Source organism: Bactrocera latifrons, unplaced genomic scaffold (genome assembly GCF_001853355.1).
Source record: "Bactrocera latifrons isolate USDA-ARS-PBARC rearing strain unplaced genomic scaffold, ASM185335v1 scaffold_360, whole genome shotgun sequence".
Classification (NCBI taxonomy): Eukaryota; Metazoa; Arthropoda; class Insecta; order Diptera; family Tephritidae; genus Bactrocera; species Bactrocera latifrons.
The window spans coordinates 235412-260266 of record NW_017537002.1 but is presented as its reverse complement, the minus strand read 5'-3'; the positions used below and the strand labels follow the sequence as shown (position 1 = coordinate 260266).

Sequence of the window (24855 nt, the reverse complement as noted above, 5' to 3'; positions counted from 1 at the left end):
GTTACAAATGGACGACCCTTAGATATATCGCAAAATACTCTCTTTGAACTGAAAGATAAAACAAATTTCTATAGCTTTAAAGAATGATGGATTATACAATTGAGATACGAATTCAATTTTTCATCGTCGACTTAATCCTCGGCTAACTTGTCGTAATTGATTGCAGCTGCGGCCAGCGATTGTATTCGTGAAAAAAGATCAGCGGCGACATTTTCTTCACCTTTCTTCTGCATTGGGCAGCGGATGAGCTAGTATAGCGCAATTTGCAAATTGAGATTTGCAGGTTTCGAAGTGGCGTTTAGTTGCTTCGGTCCAATAAAGACTGCTATTGTCGTTTTTTCGGTAACCTAGGATCATGGCAAAAAGTGGTTCTTTATGTTCCAGCGCGTTTGGAAAGAATCAACGATAAAAGTTCAGCATAGATAAAAAAAACCTTTAAATTCATTGGCGACTGTCGGAAGTGCCATCTGCGTTAAGGCTTCTTTCTATACGGCTACGAAGTGGACGGTTCCCATCTTTCGTGATTGAGTGTCCCAAGAATTCAAGCTCAAAACCTCTGGAGACGTTGATGCTTAAGTTGCAGTCTCCCAAACGGCGAAGATGGGATTTATGTTCGTTAACGAGCGTTGATGCAATACAAACGTCGTCAAGGTAGATGAAAGCGAAGTCCAAACCTCGAAACATTAAGAGGCTGGATTGTTTGAGGGGCATTTCTTAACTCAAAAGTCATATTAGTGAAGTCATTTGTCCAAACGGCGTCGTGGTAGCAATTTTGCAATTATGATTATGATGAATTATGGTTACGGCGTTCGGAGCTCTATAATCGCCGAAGGGCCTCCACGATCCGTCGGCCTTGCGGATTAAGTGTAATAGAGTCGCCCAGTTACTGCAGGTTGGACGACAAATGCCCAGTTTAATTAACAGCTCAAATTCTGACCACGCAGCTGCTAATTTTTGCGGCGACAGTCGTCGCGATTGTGTGTACGTAGGCTGGCTGGTCTTGATGATACGATGAACCACAGATGTGTTAATTCGAATACCCAGTGATGTCGGACAGGTGATTTCAGCAAACTCTTTGAGGATGTCTGAAAATCTCTGCTAAGTGTGGATTGTAGAAATGCTTGGCGTTGTTAGTCTTGTTATTGGGCACGATGTAATAAGCAGGGTAGCCTCCCTTGCAAGTCTGCAACTAGACCATGGTGCACGAGGAATTCGGCGCCTAATATGGCCTGTGAGACGTCAGCTATAATAAAATTCCATAGGAATTCACGGCGTAAATTAAGGTTTAACTTTAGGATGACTTCACCGTAGTTAAGTACAGGTGAGCCATTTGCGGCAAAAAGTTGCATTGAGGTAGGGTATGCTCGAATTAGCTTCATTGGCCTTGGAATGACAGAAACGTCTGTATTGCTAGCAAATTTAGCGTGGTACCAAAAAGGTTAAGGAATTTGTTGCGCGACGTAGAACTGGAGCGATGTCGGCCCCTGGAATGGTCGTTACCCAAAAGTAAACTGACTTTCCTTGAAAAGGTGGCGATTTCAGCTCGTAGTTCAAAAATTTCTTCCGATGGCTGAGATTCGGAGCTTATACTGCACACGTGGTCATCTTTCAATGCCAGGTATGCCGTGATGGAATCCGCAATTTTTACCTTCTTACTAATTGGGACGTTGGCGGCGATGATTGCTACGCTACGAGGAACACTCGCGAGCAACCAATCGAGGGAGTAAAAATATGTCTCGATATGATCGTCCGACATCGTTGGAAGCGGGATCCGTGGAAAGAAAATGTTTGTAGAAGCAGCATCCGCAATACTTCCCCCACCAGTTACCAGCGTGCTATCGTTTAAGCTCATGTTGAAAAATTTTTAAAAATGTTGTAGAGCACGAGGTCACCAGTTTGGTGGTTTGCACTAGAATGAGAACGTTTATTAGTTTTACAAAAGGAAGTTGTACAAAAAGGGTTGCTAGGACAAATAATTAATTAATGCAAATGCAGAGATGCATTTTTAATCCTTTATCAGAGTTAGGATAGGTTAAAACATGTTCTAAGGCTAGATATATGTATGTATATAAATTTGGATCCATCTGTCCATATGTGCAAGCTTCCTTTTCTTTGCTAGCGTAGAAACCGTTTACGCAGTTATAGCGGAGTTAACAACAGCGCGCCAGTCATTTTTTCTTTTCTTAAGGAGGTATAACTTAGCCAGCGTTGCCTCTGTCTTTTATTCTGCGTTGTATTTTGAGACTGACGTTGTTGTTGGTGTTAATGCTGATTCCACAATATACGAAATTATCTACGACTTCAAAGTTATGACTGTCAACAGTGATGTGGGTACCTAGTCACGAGTGCGACGACTGTTTGTTTGATGGCAGGAGATATTTCGTCTTGTCCTTGTTTAATACTGGGCTTGGTGTGCTTCCCTTGCTTATCCAACTGGATAAAGCATAACTAAAGCGGCTGCTAAGAACGTACTGCGTACGTCGTACGCCAGCAGCTGTACACTCTTTTATAAGATGGTACTTTCTGTGTTCAGTTCTGCGGATCGCTTGGGCGGCGGTGATGTTAGCCTTTATTTCCGCGAGGACATCAAACAGTTGGGCAGTAGCACCTTCTCAATTAAGGGACCGGACATTCTAGATGCAAGCCCTCAAATCATTATCCTTATTTTGTTTGCCATGGTCATCATCAAAAGGGGGTTTCTCATCCGAGGCTGTTGATTATTTTTCCATGGGTCCCAAACCCAAGACACAACCCTGAATAGGAATGGTTCGCTTTTTAACTTTAGCTCGGCTGCAAATGAATGTTCTTTGGCTCCCCATGCGATACTTGGTCTAATACAGGAAGTCGTGAGCTGTTGTAGCCATATTTAAAATAATCCATTCTGGCTACTCCCAAGTGAATGGCGATCAGAGAACTTTCCTCAAGAACTTTCGTTAACTTCACACATGACTCTATCTTCCATAAGTGAAAGCAGTAACTTGAAAATATTAAGATATCGATGATTTTTTGGTTAAGTAAGATAGTGAAGACAATGAAACCTTTTTTTGTAGATAATCGTATTACAAATTGATATATTGAAAGAAATTGATTTTAAACATTTTTGATTTTTTTGTGATTCTTTTGAAGTTAGCGTGCGATATGTATATTTATTAAATTGCGACACGTCAGCATTAAGACTGGAGCTCTTACTTTTTTATTAGATAATCATACTTATTTTTTGGCAGGGTGCAATAGCGCCTTGTGAAATAAGGCCTTTAAGGCCTTATTACACTATTGAAAGTGAAATAAGGCCTTTATTTCAAAAAAGGCTTTATTACACTTCGAAAGAGAAATAAAGCCTTTATAAAAATTTACACAATTGTGCAATAAAGCCTTATTTTTTTTTTATTAAACATAAGTGACAACCAACTACCGATATGATTGGGGTTATCACGAAGATTTGATTTCCGGCTGTGCGTCCGCCCCGCTCCCATCCGCGTCCGCCAGTTCGTGCGTTTGCGCACATCCGCGCCGCCACCCGCTCCCATGGCCATCCACCGGACCATTTTCAAGATTTTAAGYAAATAATTGAAGAACACACGTGCATAATTTTTTATATTTATGATTTATTGTGATCAAAATTGTACTATTTTACATTAAATAGAACACATTTTTCTTAAAAACTAAACAACATATAATTATTTCTTCCTTGTTATTGTAATACAATAACATCGTCATCTTAATTCAGTGAGTAGTTTTAATCTTTTTTGTTTTTTTTTTCGTTTTTGATACTCTTGTTACACTGTTAAATTTTTTGTTTTTGTTGTTGTTGATAACAGCATTTCGTTTACTAAACTGTGTTATAATGTCGTGTTCAGTCATTTGTTAAACCACGTGCGTTGTTCAATTAATTCTTCAAAATCGTGAAAATGGAAAGTGATGATATACTTGTTTATAATATAATTCCGGGTTTGAGGAAAACCAGCAAATTATTACATATTCCAACAAAGGGACAAATTTATAAATTTAAATATTCTCAAAATAATACAAAATATTATAATTGTTATCAAAGTGGATGTCCCGTCAATATTGCTGTGGATTTGAACAATGCAATACATTGCCGTAAAAAAAAAAAATAAAAACTTAGTGCACAACCATGAGGCCCAATATGAATTTATAAAGAAATTAAAATAAGAATTGATGAGAATTGCAAAAAGGCTAAAGAGTCTGCTCATTTGGTTGAATTTGGGAAAATGCGAAGGCAATTAATAAACATAAAATCTGAAGCCTTCCCAAAAGCACCTCAAAATTTCCATGACATAATTTCAATTTTTGAAAACCCAGAAATTAGCAAGAATTATACAAATTCAAATTATGTCAATGATTTGCCATTCTATCGTGGTACGGTGATTAAAGAGGATTTCGGTTACTCAATTTTTGTGTCCCCTACAATGTGTAACTCAATAATGGATATGCCTACTAGCGAACCACGTCATTATTCAATAGATGGGACTTTTGGTGTAGTACCGATAAGTAGTTCCAATAGCTTTGAACAGCTGCTAATATTTCATATTGCTCATAATGAACATGTAAGTATATATTTTTTAAATATTGTTGCGGTTAAGTTAATATTTGTATATCTTTTTTTCAGACATTTCCTTTTATCTACATTTTAATGTCAAACAAGTCTTTGAATGCATATATCCATGTACTACAATACATCCAAAGTAATATTTTTGACATGAAGCCCACAACATTCACCAAGGATTTTGAGTATGGCATAAGAAAAGCATTGTCACAGATTTATCCACAAACATAATTAAAGACATGTTGGTTTCATTTTACACAAGCAGTTCGAAGGAATGCTTCAAAACTTCCAAAGTTCATGTCGAAGTTAAATATTGTTTCGCAAATTTCTAATATTACTGCTGTTAAAACCGAACGATATATTAATTGGATATCTAATCTGAAAAATAAGGCTTTGAGTTATAATTTAAATATCATTTTTGGACAATTCATAGCATATTTCGAGAGACAGTGGATTAAAAAGGAATATTTCATAAAATATTTAACACTCCCGTTTTAAGAAATAACATATGTATGTACATATATGACTTCTTTCTTTTTAGGAAGGCGCAACCAAATTCTCCGTTTATAACGAATCCATTAAAACTTAAAAACGAAACCATTAAAAGCTTAATAGAATCGTTCCATGCGCAATTGGGTAAATACCTTTCGAAAAACGGAAGTTTTTATAAATTCATAGACCATTTACTAGATGTTGATGTGACAAAATCAATTGATTTTATATTATATACGTAAGAAACAACATGCAGGGTTTAAAATAGAGATATATTTATTTTGACATTTTTTCTGATTGCGAAAAGTCTAAAAATTTGTTTCTTATTAAGTTACGATGTCAGATGGCCATGAACACAGAATAATAACGGATTCTACAGTTGTTAAAATCTGAGGCGAACTATTTGTAAAATATATTCTGCGTTCGGTAAGAATACGTTGCCTGAGTAATAAAACTATAATTTTTTTTCAATTTTCTACTATGGAAACTTTGTTCGTAAACACTTTCAAAAAACCCTGTCCAAGTTTGAGCTCTTAATAGACTTTTCAGTTAAGTTTTCTAACTATAGAGAAGACAAATACATGTCTTATAGTCCACTATATATCTCGTATCTTATAATTATAGAAAATTGAATTCTCTTTCAAAGTTCAATGTGTTTCTCATTTATTCAGTTCGCCAGACCAGCCTTTCAAACTAATTTTTCCACAGAAAATGCTGAAAAGGAAATTATTTGGAAATCGGGACTATGCATTTTATCGGCGATATAATGGTAATTTTTTGTAATTATTATTTCATTCATATTAGGGTTTTAAGAAAATACCTCTTTTTTATAAATTATACGTATTCCCTCGCACTCATATTATCACTATTTTTTCAACTTTGTTTTACGAATTCAAACAATTTGAGCTCTTCTGATGTGCAGTATGTTCACATAAGTAAACTCTCTTAAATCAAAAAATTGGAACAATTAATTTCGGAAATTTTGGATTTCGTTATCATTAAAATCAAATTTAACTGTTTAATACGAAGTAAGATAAAGATTTATTGACAGCATTGACAATTAAATTATTTTTAAATATTGTCTGCTGCAGATTCATTAGTTATTTCCATTTAAATAATGAAGAATTTTGATTTTCGCTAAATGTAATAAAAGTTATTTCCACAAAAGTATGCGAGGGACGGCTGTACATTCTATATTAAATATACATATGTATACATATAATTATGCAAAAATCTCTGAGGGAATTATTTTAACGTTGGTCTTATTATATTATTATGGAAAACCCTTTCTATGCTCGGTGGATTAAACACAACATGGCGCAGGAGGAGCAAAACGTTTCGAAATTTTTATTTTAATCAAAAAGTGCATCCCTAAAAATACCCCTCATGTTCAGAACATAAAAACACAATCCCTTAATCTCTCTCCCAACTTGTATCTTGTCCTATTTAGTTTCGGGGTTTTCTTCAGAAGCACAACAGACATTTGTACAAAATAATTAATTAAAAATAGTTTATAATTATATAAAATAGTTTATGGTATTTACCTGTTTTAGGCCACCATATGGCCTTCAGCCAAATAAAATCGATCATTACTGCTATGCGAGTAATATAACAAATATTGTATTATTTAGTTGAATTTTATTTGAATAACAAAATTATGATTTTGATCTTTATGCGAAAATACAAATTATATATAGTAAGTCAGAGAAAACTTTCAAATATTGCTAAGAATACCGTGTTTAATTATGCTTCGGAAATATATTTATTAAACTAGTACAATATCTTTTGTATTTAAGAATTTTTTGTCTGCTTTTTCTTAAGTTATTAAATTCGGATATTTTTTCGAATATTTATTTCCAGAATTTATATGTGCCCGTAACTTAGTTTTTTAGAAAATAGTTAATGGTGTGCTAACGAATTAATGTTTTGTAAATTCAAATTGTGAAATTTGTATGTAGTGAGTGCGAGTTTACATATATGTATGAGTTTTAAGCATTTTTTGCAACTATATATAACATATTTAAATTCATCGACGGAAATTTTTTCCATACATGAATTTATACTCGCATGGAAAAAAAATTTGAGTAATTATGCATACTATTTTAGTCTGCGTAAACTTGACTTTAGGAAAATATAGAATAATTAAAACGGGACACCTTAAGGAAATACCATACTAAAGTAAGATGACTTTTTATTCGTCGGTTAGTACTAAGAATTCTAAATCCATACGAGATTTTGTTTAGAAAAATATGATGTGTTAAAATCGATGTACAAACAGATTGAAGATGGCAAATGGATGAAATGCTTGAAATGGTGTGTAGAATTCTGTATATAATAGTATAATGACTACAAAAAATAAATAGTATTTTGGGTAGAAAGATTACGAGTATTTGAATTGTAACCGCTATATTGATGATTTCATGAAGGGTTCCAAACCACTAGCAGAGAAATGCGATAGACGTGCCCTAGATTTGTTAATTAACATGGTCGAATATAAGTTACCAATAAATTTTTTCTAATGAAGACATACATATACATATGCATGTATACATGCAAGGATGCTTTACATAATAAACTAAATTGAAAATGGAACATTGTATTTACGTGCGAAAACTAATTTAAATTTGATTTTAACTCTTTGTTTTGTAGTTTTAACTTTCCAGTTTTGGACGAGTATACAGCGGAAAAGTGTGCAAAATTTTTAATTCTTCATAATTCAGTGTCTTAAAGAATTTTGCAGTTATCATATCTCTCTCGCCAATCGAAATGTATTCTCGKTAGCCATAGGCGTTCTCGTAAAGTTAATGTTGTTATTCCCCTCTTTCCCGCCGCACTCCGCACGCTCCTCATTCCTCTGGTCTCAACATTAAATACAATCGCCCTCTACCTCCTCTTGATTCATATCCTGATCGAATTCATCGTCAGCGGTGGCCTCCTGGTATTGTTGGTACTCGGACACCAAATCATTCATATTACTTTCCGCTTCGGTAAACTCCATCTCATCCATACCCTCGCCTGTGTACCAATGCAAGAAAGCTTTGCGCCTGAACATTGCCGAAAATTGTTCTGAAATACGCTTGAATAACTCTTGTATGGCGGTTGTGTTACCAATAAAGGTTGAGGACATCTTCAATCCCTTGGGTGGGATGTCACATACCGCCGTCTTCACATTATTCGGTATCCATTCAACAAAGTAGGAGCTATTCTTATTTTGCACCGCTAACATTTGTTCGTCGACCTCCTTCATGGACATACGGCCACGGAAAACGGCAGCGACAGTCAAATATCGGCCATGTCGAGGATCACAGGCGGCCATCATGTTTTTGGCGTCAAACATTTGTTGTGTCAACTCGGGTACGGTCAGAGCTCGATATTGTTGAGAACCACGCGAAGTGAGCGGCGCAAATCCGGGCATAAAGAAATGCAGACGTGGAAAGGGTACCATGTTCACAGCTAGCTTGCGAAGATCAGCATTCAATTGACCAGGGAAACGTAAGCATGTGGTCACACCGGACATAGTCAGAGATACGAGATGATTGAGATCGCCATAACTTGGGTTAGATACCTTTAATGTGCGAAAACAAATGTCATAGAGTGCCTCGTTGTCAATGCAATAGGTCTCATCAGTATTTTCCACCAACTGATGTATGGAGAGAGTGGCATTATATGGCTCAACAACAGTGTCGGATACCTTGGGTGAAGGTACTACCGAGTAGGTATTCATTATACGATCCGGATACTCTTCACGTATTTTTGAAATGAGTAATGTGCCCATACCAGAGCCAGTGCCTCCACCCAATGAGTGAGTTAATTGAAAGCCCTAAGGTGAAAAGCATTAATTTTTATAAATAAAACATCCAACAACAAACAGGAACGCTTACCTGCAAGCAGTCACAGTTCTCGCATTCTTTACGCACTACATCCAACACATTATCCACCAGTTCCGCACCTTCCGTGTAATGACCTTTGGCCCAATTATTACCGGCTCCCGACTGACCAAATACGAAGTTGTCTGGACGAAAAAGTTGCCCATAGGGGCCGGAGCGCACCGATTCCATGGTACCTGGCTCAAGATCGAGAAGAATGGCACGGGGCACATATTTTCCACCAGAGGAACGCGTCACAGCTGCAAAAGTGCATAAATCATATGCATGTCAATAAAAAAAAAGTAAGGAAGGGCTAAGTTCGGTTGTCACCGAACATTTTATACTCTCGCATCAAATACCGTATTTGTGTAAAGTTTTATTCCACTATCATCATTTCTTCCTGATGGATATATTATACAGAGAAGGCATCAGATGGAATTCATAATAGCGTTATATTGGAAGAAGCCGATTTAACCCATATTTCGTACATGTCATCAGGGTGTTATGAAAATATTATGTACCGAACTTCATTGAAATCGGTTGAGTAGTTCCTGAGATATGGTTTTTGGTCCATAAGTGGCCGACGCCACRCCCATTTTCAATTTTTAAAAAAGCCTGCGTGCAGCTTCTTTCTGATATTTCTTTCGTAAAATTTAGTGTTTCCGACGTTTTTTGTTAGTAGGTTAACGCACTTTTAGTGATTTTCAATATAACCTTTGTATGGGAGGTGGGCGTGGTTATTATCCTATTTCTTCCATTTTTGAACTGTGTATGGAAATGCCTGAAGGAAACGTATAGAGTTTGGTTTACATAGCTATAGTAGTTTCCGAGATATGTACGAAAAACTTAGTAGGGGGCGGGGCCACGTCCACTTTTCCAAAAAAATTACGTCCAAATATGCCACTCCCTAATGTGATCCTTTGTGCCAAATTTCACTTTAATATCTTTATTTATGGCATAGTTATGACACTTTATAGGTTTTCGGTTTTCGCCATTTTGTGGGCGTGGCAGTGGGCCGATTTTGCCCATCTTCGAACTTGACCTTCTTATGAAGCCAAGAAATACGTGTACCAAGTTTCATCATGATACCTCAATTTTTACTCAAGTTACAGCTTGCACGGACGGACGGACAGACAGATATCCGGATTTCAACTCTACTCGTCACCCTAATCACTTTGGTATTTATAACTCTATATCTAATTCTTTTAGTTTTAGGACTTACAAACAACCGTTATGTGAACAAAACTATAATACTCTCTTTAGCAAATTTGTTGCGAGAGTATAAAAATTAAGAAGTCAAAAGAGTTAAAATGAGTAATTCCCATGAAAATCGATAGTATTTATTGTACGGGTAGAAAATGAAAGGGGCATATCTTAGACACTGTTTGGAATAGATGGGAGAGTGTTTTTATGGAATGATGTAGAAATATTTGGGCACTGCGTTGGAAATTGTTAAGCCTAGTTTAATACCTCATAGTCGCCCCTTCTACTTTGGCGACGTGCTAATATTCATTTCAATTATTTTTGTGAGTAGCTGTGTCTTAAATCACAATTGAGGTTTTTAAAATGCATAGCATGTGCGCACATGCCTTTGCAACCAAAGCGGTAGGCAACATGCTTAGCGTTGACCAAACAAGGAAGTTTGTGACAAACACTATGGGTCAACGACAGCGATTGAGAGTATCGCCACTTTCTTAGTCAAAATTGTGACGCCCTTTTCCATCTCACTGGTGTTGATAGCCAAAACTGAAAGCTGGAGGCCGACACATAAACTAACATTCACCCAGTATGGTATAAATTTAATGTAAACATAAACAAAAGCTAAGTTTTTCATTATTTATTTGATTATTTGTGAAACCGTACCTTATAGTTTACGCTAAAATCCGAACTTTTGTGTGATCCGTATATTAATTTTTAACTTTTGAGATTAATAACACAACAACATAAAGAAACAACAGGAAAAGTATGAGCTCTTAAGATTTAGCTCACATATTTCTTTACATACGTACTTGTATTACAAATCTAGCTACTGTGTGATATTATTTTTTCTCCGAAAATATCGTTATTTACTGAGATCATTTTAAGTTAATAAATTTATAAAGGATTTGGTGAATACATAAGTCACTAAAAATATTCAATTCTTCATGAATCTGGGCCTTTGTAAAATTAGTTATTAATAGTATCTTATTTCCAAATACACAAATTAAAATTTCCTATATCAGCTACGAAAGATTAGATTTCTTTTAACCTCTTACAGCCGTTTCTACGATGATTCTTCGGCAAATTAAACGTTTGAATTTCATTTGTGTGAATGACTATCGCCTGGAACTTAAACTGACCATGACAACCCCACTAAATACAGAATTTAAAACTCTCGGGGTGGCCACCTGATGAAAATCTCATTTTATAGATTAATATTTATATTTAAGGGTTTTTTTACCTGAAGCTTCATTGTAATAAACGCTGACACGTTCCAATTGTAAATCGCTGTCGCCATTGTAAATTCCATTGCTGTCGATTCCATGTTCCTCTGAGATGATCTCCCAAAACTAAAAACACAATAAATTATGTAATACCGCAATTGTATTTCATAAGAGTTCTCAACAAAATAAAAAAACGCATCGTGTTGGTGTTTTACATATTTTCATTTTTAAGCATTTTGTCTTTCAAACGTTTTAAGATCGTGCTTGTTATTGAACTATGAAACAATCTATTATCATTTACTGATTTTATTTCATTTAAGATTTTACTCAAGTAGCGAAAAATATATATATTTTGTCGCAATTAGCAAAATTATGTGTTTAATTCGCTAAGTTATATTAGATGCATTTGGAATGGCTCTTTCGAGCTCAATGACTAAATTTAAAAGTGCGCGAATGTGTGTGTACATATATTATATATTTATAGCATGTGGTGCGTTTTAGACTGTACCTATATTTGGGCATAAATTACACTAGTACCTTATTCAGAAAGTGAATACGAGTGACGTTCCATATACTCGCTTTACTTGAAGTAACTAGAACACGTTTGCTGATTCATTCTATAAAATGTAATAGAATAACAAAGTACTTACGAGTACTTAAATTTTGAATGATAACCTGTCATTCCTGAGCTGAAAATTAACCAAGAATGATGTCGAATTTGTAAAAGGAGTTTTGTATTGTTACTTTGAAATGAAAGGTGAACGAATAAATGTAACACTCAAGGAATCAAATTAATTAAAACTAGGGTGTATTATTGTAGGGATAAAGTGGAAAGGCATTATGACCTAATGCTTTGCACTGTATTGTGACTTCATGTAATTCTACATAAGCAAATCATTCGATGACTTTGAAGGATCAATGGTTTGTGACTCGTCAATACACCTACATACAGATATATACAGTATATATATGTATATGTATGTAATAAGTATGTACACATGTATTTATGGTTGAAATGACAGTTTATTGCCTGCCTAAGCCTCCACCACACAGTTGTTAACTCTGCGTTGCCCTGATTTAGAGCTAAATTTAAACTAAATGTATTTGCGCACACATATGTGTGTGTGTGCGGTGTCAGCTAAAAATGTTTTCCGGTTGCGATCGATTGGAGTTTCTACAATTTAACACTTGGGCACAGCGTCGCCATTTCCCCAAGCCACTCAAATGGGAATGCGGCAACTTTCCTATGCGTACACCATTTCATTGCATTTGTGTATTCCGAAAATAGCTCCGAAATGTGAAATAAATTTGTTGTCGCCTATTTTAGGCTGCTGCAGAGCGTTCGCATGCGATGCTGCAGAAGCGAACTGTAGAAGGCGCTAAAAAAGCATTGCGCTCCTGGGGAACATTTCTGGCTGACAAATGATATGTGGATACATAATTTCAAAAATATCTCAGGAAAGGGCTTTGTAAGTCAACTCATGCAATGCGGTCTGGGAGTGCAACGCATAACTGTGACAAATACATTTAAAGAGATTTGTAATTAGTGTACGGCTGTTGACACAACATCAAGGAAATTTGGCTAAAAAGCATTTATGCATTCAAAATTTTGGTTTTGGGCTTATAATTGTGGTTGCGATGAGTCATTTATATATACATCACTACATTCATAATTTTCTTAATAAAAAAAAATTAAGGAAATTTCTATATACTCTCACACTACACCTGGTTTCGAAAACTTAGTGAAAATTACTATTAAATACTGAAATAAATATTGTCAATGTTGTCATTATGTTTAGAAAAGTTCTACAGTACAAAAGTACTGCTTTGCTTTAGCCGCCCATTTCTATGTTTGGTTAGCTTCAGGTCGCTCTGCTACCAAAAAATGTAAGGTTGAAAGCAACAACAAAGTAATCCAAACATTTTCAAAATCGAACTTTTTCTGTTTGCTAATCTATTTGAGTTAAAGTTGTTTGTTCAATTCGTTCGTCTTCCAGTTTTGACACAGGAAAGGCAGTTTTATATCACTTCTTTGATAAGCGAGAGTTCAGAAGAAATTCTCTTTAAATCAGGAATTATTATATGTAAGTGCACAAAGGAACATAGCTATTTCCAGATAATTATTGGGATAGAAAAAAAATTGAAGAAGACATCCATCGAACACACACGGCCAACAGCATTAGCACTTTACAAGGTACAGATGAAAACAAAATCCATCATTGTGAACTCTCGTAATTGCGCAGCTCTGAGTGAACGATCTCTTGCTTCAGAATGCTCCCACGATCCTAATACAGAGTATTAAAAGTATTATGGACAAAACATTATAACATTAAGAATTAATTTATCAAATCATGTTATTCATTGAGGATTCAATGTGACTCTTTCATGTTACTTTAACTATATAATTTAACATTTAATTGTGTGTTGCATGTTATGATTCTTAATGCGCAAAGGGTAGTACTTATAGGTTTATGAAGAAATATTTTCAATGTCATTTAAGTTTCAGCGAGATATAGTAAGCAGGTACATTTTCGTTTATCCGATATTGTTAGGCTACGAGTATAATTACTTCAATTAAGGAAACACTCATATCGGATGTAAGCAATTAGCTAACACGCTGATAGCGCATCATATAAGAAAAGTAATAATCATGGTGAATAACTGCTGTAAAACATATTTATAGCTATAGATAACTGTACTTTTGGGTTAAATTCCAATGGCAATTAAGATACTTTAAAGTGTGCTGGCTGTCTGCAATGATGCACTTACCCCGATATGAGTGAGTTCATTCTCAGCTGAATGGACCATACACACATCTCGATCTTTAGAAATCAGATATGAATGAGCAATTGAAAGATTTTTAAACTAATTAGTTACAGTTGAACGTTTTGTGCATTATACCACATATATATTTTATTTGTGTTCAATTTGATATTCTTTCGTATGTATTGATGTACATAGGTATGTTTAGTTCTTTCCTATGTACATATGTTATGTAAGAAGCCATTGTGGCTTTTGGAACATCAGTTAGAGGACGGTGCAGCATCTCAATTTAGAGGCAACGTTCAAGAGCTTTAAAATTGAAAGATTTATTATGTTCATTAAAATTAGAAAAGGGTAAACGAAATGCGGTAAATAGAAATACTGAAAAGAAAAGGGAACCATTTCAAATGCGAGAATGTGATGTTTTTAATTTTAAGTAATGCAGTAATACTCTCTCTCTCTCTCTCTCTCTCTTTGTAATGTTAAGTTTATTTATGCTGCACAATTAATATAATTTAATATTTACTTACAAAGATAGTACCGGTAGTAATATATACCATACTTCGGATTCGGAATTCGGAAATCGTTTCTCCAGTCAATTGATTCACAAAAATGTAGAAATACTGTTTGTTTTCATCATTCGATTGATTTTGTCATATAATTAAGGAGTAAACATGATGATCTCTTTAATTATTATTGTTCGAAAATTTATTATGCATGCTTGCAGACGACCATCATATAAATTAATAACTGGACAAAGCTCTTTTTTTCAAATTATTTCGGAATTCGCATGTGTGTTTATAAGAACACATCTAATCATATGTATGTATAATATAGTTTCCTGTATTGATGAAACATCATTTTAATACAGTTGTACACAATATGACATATATTATCATAGACTGCATTTGTTTCTAAATACTTTAGACAGCGCGCAGTATTTTATAAGCCGTTTGTAAAATCTCTGTGTCAATACTCGTAATGCGAGTATTTTTAGTTTCTCTCATATTTTATTATGTTTTACTTGACTTTTTGATTTGTTTCAACTTTTCCCTGCTTGCACAAATTTACAGTCACGTTGCATGCATGTTTTTGTATATGTCGGCGTATTCGTGGATATACCTTCTTTCCACAGCCGGTCATTGGCCGTTGTCTTGGGTTGCTGGTCGCTTCTTGGCGATGCCTACAGCCACACCAGCGCCCGTCGCTTTGTTAATTTTAATTAGAGGGAACAGTGAAGCGTAAAATAAAGAAAATGCGCCGATTGTACTTTAGAAAGGGTCTGAAGTAATGTACATCACCGAAGCATACGCACACAAGTGTACGTCAGTGATTTCCCACCGGCGTTAAGTAGCGGAAAGAAGGGCAGTAAATATTATACTATCAAATGATTTCTTCCGCGCGAAAGCCACATACCATCCATATCTATCGGTGCTTGTAGGTAAGTATGAATCAATACGTTCGTCTTTCAAATATACTGCTTCTTATTGGATTTGGCCATTAATTTAATTTTTGGATATTTGAAATTTCCCTCTTGTAACAGGACCAAGACACTTTGATAGGTAATTACTTTGGGAAAATTGAAAGTTTTGAAATACTACAGAAGATTATACACTCGCGGCCACGCAAATCTTATCACTTAAAATTTCCAAGTATTGTACATATTTGACAACACTTTATAGCGGTCCTTTTGCGGTTTGAAATTTTTTATTTAGAAATAAGCTAATGACATCATATTAATAAAAAATATTATAAAACAAAACACATTCAGCTATAGATAAATCAGTTGGAAGATAGTGAGCTTTACAAAATGAGTTCGAAAAGTAAGAGATTGACATGCGATGAAAAAAGTATATATATCTTTTTTTTAATTTAATTTCATTTACACTATAATTGAAATTAATATTTTGTTTATTTTATTTTAATTGAAACACGAAGTTTAGTATATTACTTTAAAAACAATGAAATCGGATCTTTTGTATAAGCACAGACACTCTAATTTGTGTTTTACTCATTAAACTCATAATAAATTAAAAACTATTATTATAATTAGATAATATAATTTAGTTTACTTATGCTTACTAAAAACATAAAACAACAAAATTTAAGAAAATCCCGAACGAAGGAAAAAGTCCGAAAAAAAATTTAAAATACTATAGTGGTAAGATATGCATGTCCACGAGTGTATATCCTTTCGCCGTTATCAAGGAAATATAAGGCTGGAAGTAAATAGTGCATCTTCTTTTATTTTATTAACTTAGGTCATAGGAAAACAGTTTTAATTTAAAATTGTATAATAAGTTCCAAGTACAGTAGTACCGGTTCTGAGTATATAAGAGATTAATTTCACATTTCTCAGTCGTCCACCTTGAGGCGTACCTCCGTGATTTACATACATATGCACATACTTGAATATACCATAGTTTTGATCACAGTGTTGCCGATAAAGAGATGAGACGAAAAACAAATTTAATTTAATAATTAATATGATCGGATTACCATCTGGACATTTGAGTGCTAATACTTGAGATATGAAAAAATAATACACTGCACATGCATTTCTGTATAGGAGCGTGACTGTGATTATATTGAAACACTATATTTAATAAGATACAATTTTTATTCACTTTAACAGTCCTTCGATTTTAATGAGCGTTAATTAATTATTTTGATTTTTAACTTAGCATTTATGTACATACATATATACATATCTACTCCAGTCAGTTTCGTCTGCAACTACTTTTTCACCATACAATAACAAAAGCAGCAGTGTGGGTTCGTATGCCTTTCATTTCAATCTTTTCTTTTAACAAAGACATGAAATATTTCCAAATCAGTGCACAATGTATGGTACTTGCAGCCTAAACTTGTGCAAAAATATTGTACCCATACAGCAACATATGTGTGCTTATGTATATGTATGCATTTGTATGTACTTTCGAATTGCTTTGGTAATGCAACTGTGCCAATATAAAAACGAACTGCAAGTAACCTCAAAAATTCCTCAGCTGGAAATATTCGTGCCAGATTAGAAATTCTTAAAATGAAATTATAAACATATACAGCGACAATTAACTGCTGGTATTTGCAGTATCGTATAATTAAATTTAGTACAATATGTCATATTCAAATCCCGTCATAAAATGCAGTTAGACAAACTTCATAGTCGATCATATAAAAACTTTTTCTGTCAATACTAAATTAGTAATCGATCATCCCATATTACATTTTTGCGTATATGTATGTTGGTACATATAGTCCACAAATATGTCATATAAAAGCGTAAGACTGCAGGAGGGCTAACTGAGTTTATAGTTCTAAAAGACTCATGCTTAGGTCAGTGGAACACCAATTAAATTAAGTGAACAAGGCATCTTATGTTTGTGATGTTTATGTACTTTAGAAGACAAATCAAGTGCAACTAATGACTTAGTTATAAAAATTTATCACATACGCCTTTTTTCGATTGACCACCGATAAAATCCTTATATTTTTATGAGAGAATTGATGTTTTTCTTTAAAAAATATACATGTGCATAATACATTATTGAAGAATTATTTATATGTGAATATAATAAATATTTGGAAATATTACTTTGGAGCCAAAATGTTTGGGAATGTGCAATGCCATTGTTCGTTTTAATATATAAAAATTAAAGTACCGTGGGTATAAATTATCTCATTACTCTAGGGGTATTCCGACCAGCTTTATAAATTCTTTAGTCGTTACTCGGCAGTTTTTTACGTGCGTTTTGTTTTTGTAAAATTAACAAATTTTATCGAGTAATGAAGTACCAGACTCTCAAGCATGATCAATTTTTTGTTGTCTCAAAAGTTAACTTGATTCAATGCGAAATAATACATTTGCTGTCCACTAAAGTAAGTATTTAATAAAATTTAATCAGCTATTTTGGAACAAAATTTACACTCACTACTGAGGTAGAGCATAAAGTATGTTCACAGTTAAGTATTTTAACGAAATATCAACTAACGAATTACCAGATTAACAAGTTCGGTCTGAATACCCCTTCTATTTATGTATTTCTTTATGTTCTCGTTTCAGCAATAATCGTTATATGAGTTGGAGATAATTATTTACATGCAATGTATAAAATTCATATTCGTTGCAAGCGTAATTCACTGCAATGACAATGAACTCGAGGGAAACACGCGAAGCTCAATAAAACAAAGTACTTTTTTTTATTATATTTTCCGATTTGGTGGAGGGTTAACATTATTACACTAACAAACATAAATGTATTAAAATAAAAAGGGTGTCTTTTAAGATATGTAGTTAAATAAGCGAAATGGCCAATATTAGTGATTTTTAGTTTTCAAGACAATAACAATTTGAATCGAAATTCCTCTCATAAAACTCGTCATTTATCACTTTTCTAACCATTAACACATTTAAAACTAGTCCCTTGGAGCTGGGTTTTATATTTGACCTATCCCATAAAAAGTTGTGGACTTAGGGGACCAATTCTTGTTGAAACAATTTAGCGTTTAAAAATATTTAATTATAATATATCTTTAGCACTTAAACGATTAATATTGGAGCATTCATTTCCCTGAAAGTTTTTAAAAGATTTTTGTTTTACGTAAAGTGCCAGTTTACCAAAAATGCTTGGAGAAGTTTTTTTAGTCGGTAAAATTGGAAAAGTAAGTTTACCAAGAGGAATACAATTTTGGGAAATTTGGGTCAATAGTCAGCTTGACAGGTATTTACTACATTTCTCTCTTTTAAAAACCCGGTTATATAATATACTCGTAATAGGGGTATTCTCTTGCTCTTGCAAAACTCGTGCACGGTGCACAAATTGCAGAGTTTTCCACCTAATGCAACGACACAACAACAAACACACACAGAAAAATATTTGCAAGGGCTGTAAAATATGTCAGACCAAAACCCATGTTTATTTTCGAACAATGACATGCAAAAATATAATTGCAACCCAGTGTTAACTGTCATTTTACATAAAGACATATGACGTTAAATTGTTGAGGAAGGTAAATTTTAAATAGATTTTATATTTTCTATTTAAATTATAAAGATTTGTTACAGTTTTTTTTGTTAAGGACGAATRCAGAAGGTGCGCCAATTCACAATAGCCATACACAACAATACAATAGTCATTTACAATAAATTGACCGAATCAACGTTCATACTCGTATATCACTCGATTCTGCAATGCGTGCTCTCGTACCCTTGTACGTTTGGGTATAGGATTTTTGCAATCTGCAATATTGCAAGAGCAAGAGAATCCCCCTAAAAAGTTTTGTCGTTCGATAAGAGAGGACGTTTCTACTAGTTGTTTGGTTCGTACACTCTTCATATGAATGTATATAAAAATTAATTTTAATTCATATTTTGTTTAGAAGCCATTGTGTGTCACACTATTTTTTTACAACGAAAAAAATTTAATATCCTGCAGTGATAAAATTCTGTTTTATTTTGTGCGTCTATTCATCACTATGGATGAGACTTGGGTGAAAAAACCAAGAGGCTAAAGAGTGGTATGGACCTAGTTGTTCGGCTTCGAATCGAGTAGTGTTTTGAAATCGACCAAGAAGGTTACGGCATTCGTTTTTTTGGGTTGGGAGAGGAATTTCGTTTGTGGATTACTTGCAAACTGGTAAAACAATTAATTCTAAGCTTTTGTACTAATTGAAGGAAAAAACTCGTGAAAAATACCCGCTTTTCATTTTCAAAAAATGGTCAAGTCCGTCTGTCTGAATGTACGCAAGCTAGTTCTTTAGTTTTTGGAATCTGATGCAGCAGAGTTAACATTTTTCTGTTTAGGAATTGCTTGTTCTTCTGGTTTTTTAGAGTTTTATAGAAATCATTTAGTACGGCTAAGCTCCAATTAGATTTGAAAAAACCAATCTATATTATGAAACTGTTTCTAAAAGTAAAGCTGTCATTATAAATATACGTTTTTATAAATCTATAGTCCATTAGCCGGATTATTTCCAATTTTTAAGGATATGCACAATATTTAACTTGATTACACTGCTAAAATGATATTTTGTTAAGAAGACCTATAAATGGAATCGTTAATGAACAAGTAAGGAAGGGCTAAGTTCGGGTGTCACCGAACATTTTATACTCTCGCATGATAAAGTGATAATCGAGATTTCAGGCGTGGTTGTGAACCGATTTCACCCATCTTCGGTATACGTTATCAGGGTGTTAAGAAAATATTATATACCGAATTTCATTGAAATCGGTAAAGTACTTCCTGAGATATGGTTTTTGGTCCATAAGTGGGCGACGCCACGCCCATTTTCAATTTTTAAAAGAACCTGGATGCAGCTTCCTTCTGACATTTCTTCCGTAAAATTTAGTGTTTCTGACGTTTTTTTGTCAGTCGGTTAACGCACTTTTAGTGATTTTCAACATAACCTTTGTATAAGAGGTGGGCGTGGTTATTATCCGATTTCTTCCATTTTGTGAACTATATATGGAAATGCCTAAAAGAAACAACTCTATACAGTTCGGTTGACATAGCTATAGAAGTTTTCGAGATATGTACAAAAAAGTTAGTAGGGGGTGGGGCCACGCCCACTTTTCCAAAAAAATTACGTCCAAATATGCCACTCCCTAATGCGATCCTTTGTGCTAAATTTCATTTTAATATCTTTATTTATGGCTTAGTTATGACACTTTCCGCCATTTTGGGTGTGGCAGTCCGCCGATTTTGCCCATCTTCGAACTTAACCTTCTCATGGAGCCAAGGAATACGTGTACCAAGTTTCATCATGATATCTCAATTTTTACTCAAGTTACAGCTCGCACAGGCGGACGGACAGACGGACGGACGTGCAGACAGACATCCGGATTTCAACTCTACTCGTCACCCTGATCACTTTGGTATATATAACCCTATATCTGACTCTTTTAGTTTTAGGACTTACAAACAACCGGTATGTGAACAAAACTATAATACTCTCTTTAGCAACTTTGTTGCGAGAGTATAAAAACACTTGTCTACCTACACTTATTTTCCGCATGTTTGCATTATGTTTATGATTAAATTTCATGTAATTTGAGCTCGTCCTGCGTCCCGAAGAACACGAGGTGAATGAATGGACATTACTTCCGCATGCCGCCTATTGGCCGATGAGTCATCCTGAAACATTTGTGTAAGCAAAGCAGTCAAATACATTTATTGCACTTGCTTCGTCGTGTCTACTTGAGTCGTTTATGCCTGCATTTTATTGACCCAACGTAATATTCTTATCTTTGGGTGTCATTGTGCAAGGTTATTAAGAATTTGCATTTCCATATGTGTTCTTAAGAAATGTTGTATACATACATGTACTATATGTACATGTAAATGAAGATTTCAAATGCGGTTAATCGAGGACATAAATACAAAAGATCATACATATAAAGACCATAGGTAATACTTACAAAAATCAACGAGTTAAGGTTCAAACTTTCGATACTTCAAGCCTAGACCCCGATATTCTGTGCACTGTTGTGGTAATTTGAAACTGAAAGTTGAGGGTGCATATGTATATATGTATGTACAAGTAACTGCACAAGTATTTATGTACTAAGCATATTCTTATGCCAATAAATGCACATACTTATATACATACATAGCTCCTTCTATTCTGGGATATGGTTTCTCAAATGCGAGCCGTTTAATATTACTTTGCTGAATATCAAAATATGGGTTTTAGGCAACTTAATGTTTAATGTATGACAGCACTCACTCACATATATTATATCACAAGCATGCACCTATGTACTTATGTATGTATATGTCTGTGTTGATTGTGTTTATTAGATAAAGAAATATGAGACAGTTTGCCAGACTAAAGTAAAGTCATCGTATAAGATATGCTGATGAGTCTAGTCTTTAAAGAAAATATATTCATAAATAGTATTGAATTGATATAGATATATAAAGTTCGATATATATATATGTGAGTACATATGTATATGAAAATATGTATATACATTAGTGCATACTGAACATGGAAACATAAACGCCATTAGATGTTGATATATATTCATATCAGAATCTTAAAATAGTTATTGACCAGTAAAAGAAATTTACACATGGTATATTAACCGCCGATAATCAAAATTTATGAATAAACATGTTATTCTTATTCTTACTCGATCTAATCATTTTTTTATCACTATTATCCACTACTATTATCCACTTCTCTACCTATGTTATTGTATTCATTGTTATTTTTTTTTTTTTAATAAAATCTGAACCACTTAAAATTTTATCTACAATCGCTAAAAATTACTCATATTTGTAAGCCTTATCAAAACAAAAACAATAAAAAACCTTAACGTTAACGATTGCGTGGAAACTAGAATACCACAGACAAATGAAAAAGTTTTCTCTACAAGAACGTGATTTCGGTCGTTTGTATGGCAGCTACATATCTCTTAAAGTGATCCCATATGAAATTTTTCAAAAACTCAAAGAGTGTAGCGTTGTTTTTTAAAATATTCTATGTCAAATTTTGTGAATTTCTCCTCCAATAGTGGCTCGATATGGCGGAAATGCTTCTTGGTTAGAAAAATACTGATGCAAATTTTCAGGACAGACAGATATGGCAAAATCGACTCAGATTGCTGATCAATTATAGTAGATGAATTATAGATTTTCTGGCGTTTACTTTTGAGTGTTACAAATTTCGTGGCAAACTTATACATAATAACAATATTAAGCTCGTTGAGAATTAACTAATTAATTCATGTATACAATATATATGTGTAGTATAATAAAGGTAGAAATATGCTTCAGGCCGATTGAAATCATTGACATAAGTACATAAATTTCATACTTATATTTTTTTAAGAATTTACATGAAGTGTATGACATTTTACATACATACATATATACTACGATAAGTAATTTCCTGCTAAACAAACCACTATACATTTGAATATACACATATGCATAGATGTACTTCTGATCTGAAAGTATGTATGACTGTATGGTATGTGTGGCTTTTCAGACAGCCGCCTCGGCCTTTTCAGTCATGTGTGGGGTAAACACACAATTCTTTAAAGATCGCTCGAATTTTGTGTATGAGTACGTATAAATATGTTTGTCAGTTTATTTATTTGATGTTAGAGAAGCTGGCTATCGCAAGTAACCTAAGCAACGGGGAAATTCGATTTGAGGCCTTCAATTGGCAAACAAGATATTGCTTTCTCGGCGGCATTCGTTGACACCTTAAAAGTGAACTTAATATTCTATAAATATAAAACCTTGTTACAATTTTTAGATTCCTTGATTGGATCACTATAAAAAGGATGTACTACGTTATTAATTATAACTATTATTGCAATTGTTATGATGATGCGAATTAATTAAAAATAATATTCTTTGGAATTTAAAAATTGTTGCATTGAGATTTTTCAATTATGTATAGGAATCCCTGACATTGATTTTCAGTAGTTGAGATCATCAATCAGCTTCTTTACCAATATTGCAAAGGCATTTACGCACGTTCAACTAAAAATGCAAAGCTCGCCACTAATATACAACATACACATGGCATATATATACTTCGCGCCTACTGACAATTTAAAAAATTGCTAAGGAAATCCGCTGACAAAACTGGATTTTCTCCAAATCACCAAAAAGTGCGCAAGCGCGGTTTTGTCTCAGAAATTCTACGATCCGCACCGCAAAAGCACAATGCAACGAAAACTTGGCGCAAATAAAAAACATTAATATAAAGCAACAATCAAAAGCAATAGTAACCAAAAAACAAACATTGTGCGCGCGCCTAAAATACAGCCAAAATTTATGAAAAGAAGCAAACAACGAAACTTTGCCTGACCGAAATTAAAATGCAATACATTTTTTAACTTTTTCGTTGCTCGTTTCTTGATCACCGCTGACAATGCGAAAAAAGGAAACTCGCTCGAGCGTTTGCGAGCTGAATAGAGTTGAGCTTGGAACAGTCGAATGATCGCTAAGCGATCGATGGTCGAGTTTCGAGAAATTCCCACTTACCTTAGCACCGATTTGATTGCCACATTGACCGGCTTGCAAGTGCACGATTTCCCTCATTTCGTTAAAATTGTATTTATTTAGCTTCAACAGGAAACTCGCGAATTCACGTTTAAGTGCTCTTTTTATTGCTTTGTGTTCCTGCAATCAGAAATTCGAATGCGCCTGTGAAAATCCTCGACGCTTCTTGGCAGATTTTCAATTAAATTTTACTCGATTCAATTTTCGGACCACACACCCGTTTGGTTTAATTTTAATTAGTATGGATTTGTAGATACACAATTCTTGGAATATCCTGCGCACAAAGAAACTCCGGTAATACTTTGATCTAAATGTTGGAACAGAGCACGGAACAGTTGTGGGCAAAGCACTTGGTTACAACTCGACGTACGAAACTGAACTGATCATGTGTGGAATGCGCTGTGCCAGCATGAAGCATACGCCGGTGGCCGGCAAAAGTGAATCCATACACGCAGACGGAGTTCGCCGCACGCCACATGCGTCATATAATGGGTGAGTACATTTCTACACACATAATACTTACATATTTGAGTATATTATTGTATTGTGTATTCTTTGTGTGCGTGTTATATATATTAATGCATGTTGGACACATACATATTAAGAAGCATTGGGTTGGGTGGTGGAGATGTGCGCACTTCGTTGTGACTTTGCACCCATTGAGAGCTAAATGTAGGTAACCGTCAAGAGAAATTGAAGTTGAGCGAATACTCGCAAGTAAA

At 34.3% G+C, this 24855-nt stretch overlaps 2 protein-coding genes across 2 annotated transcripts; one reads left to right on the top strand and one right to left on the bottom strand.

The window, feature by feature from the left end:
• The first annotated feature begins 3661 nt into the window (after positions 1 to 3661).
• On the top strand, positions 3662 to 5238 carry LOC108971864. The gene is made up of 2 exons (XM_018938184.1): positions 3662 to 4568; positions 4631 to 5238. Exons 1-2 carry the CDS (start codon positions 4233 to 4235, stop codon positions 4796 to 4798), a joined length of 504 nt encoding a protein of 167 aa, XP_018793729.1. The 5' UTR covers positions 3662 to 4232; the 3' UTR covers positions 4799 to 5238.
• Positions 5239 to 7774: 2536 nt separating this feature from the next.
• LOC108971863 (tubulin beta-3 chain) lies at positions 7775 to 24530 on the bottom strand. The gene is made up of 4 exons (XM_018938183.1): positions 24116 to 24530; positions 11366 to 11474; positions 8941 to 9185; positions 7775 to 8879 (listed from the first exon to the last, which is right to left on the bottom strand). The coding sequence occupies exons 1-4, from the start codon at positions 24170 to 24172 to the stop codon at positions 7926 to 7928; spliced, it is 1365 nt and encodes a 454-aa protein (XP_018793728.1). The 5' UTR covers positions 24173 to 24530; the 3' UTR covers positions 7775 to 7925.
• Between the last annotated feature and the right edge of the window lie 325 nt (positions 24531 to 24855).

Excerpts from the sequence above, each read along its gene's own strand:
- LOC108971864 (XM_018938184.1), top strand. The coding sequence starts at position 4,233 with ATGCGAAGGCAATTAATAAACATAAAATCTGAAGCCTTCCCAAAAGCA. Across the intron at positions 4,569-4,630 it reads ATATTGCTCATAATGAACAT|ACATTTCCTTTTATCTACAT; the intron begins GTAAGTATATAT and ends TCTTTTTTTCAG.
- LOC108971863 (XM_018938183.1), bottom strand. The coding sequence starts at position 24,172 with ATGAGGGAAATCGTGCACTTGCAAGCCGGTCAATGTGGCAATCAAATC. Across the intron at positions 11,475-24,115 it reads GCAATCAAATCGGTGCTAAG|TTTTGGGAGATCATCTCAGA; the intron begins GTAAGTGGGAAT and ends TTGTGTTTTTAG. Across the intron at positions 8,880-8,940 it reads AGAACTGTGACTGCTTGCAG|GGCTTTCAATTAACTCACTC; the intron begins GTAAGCGTTCCT and ends TTTTCACCTTAG.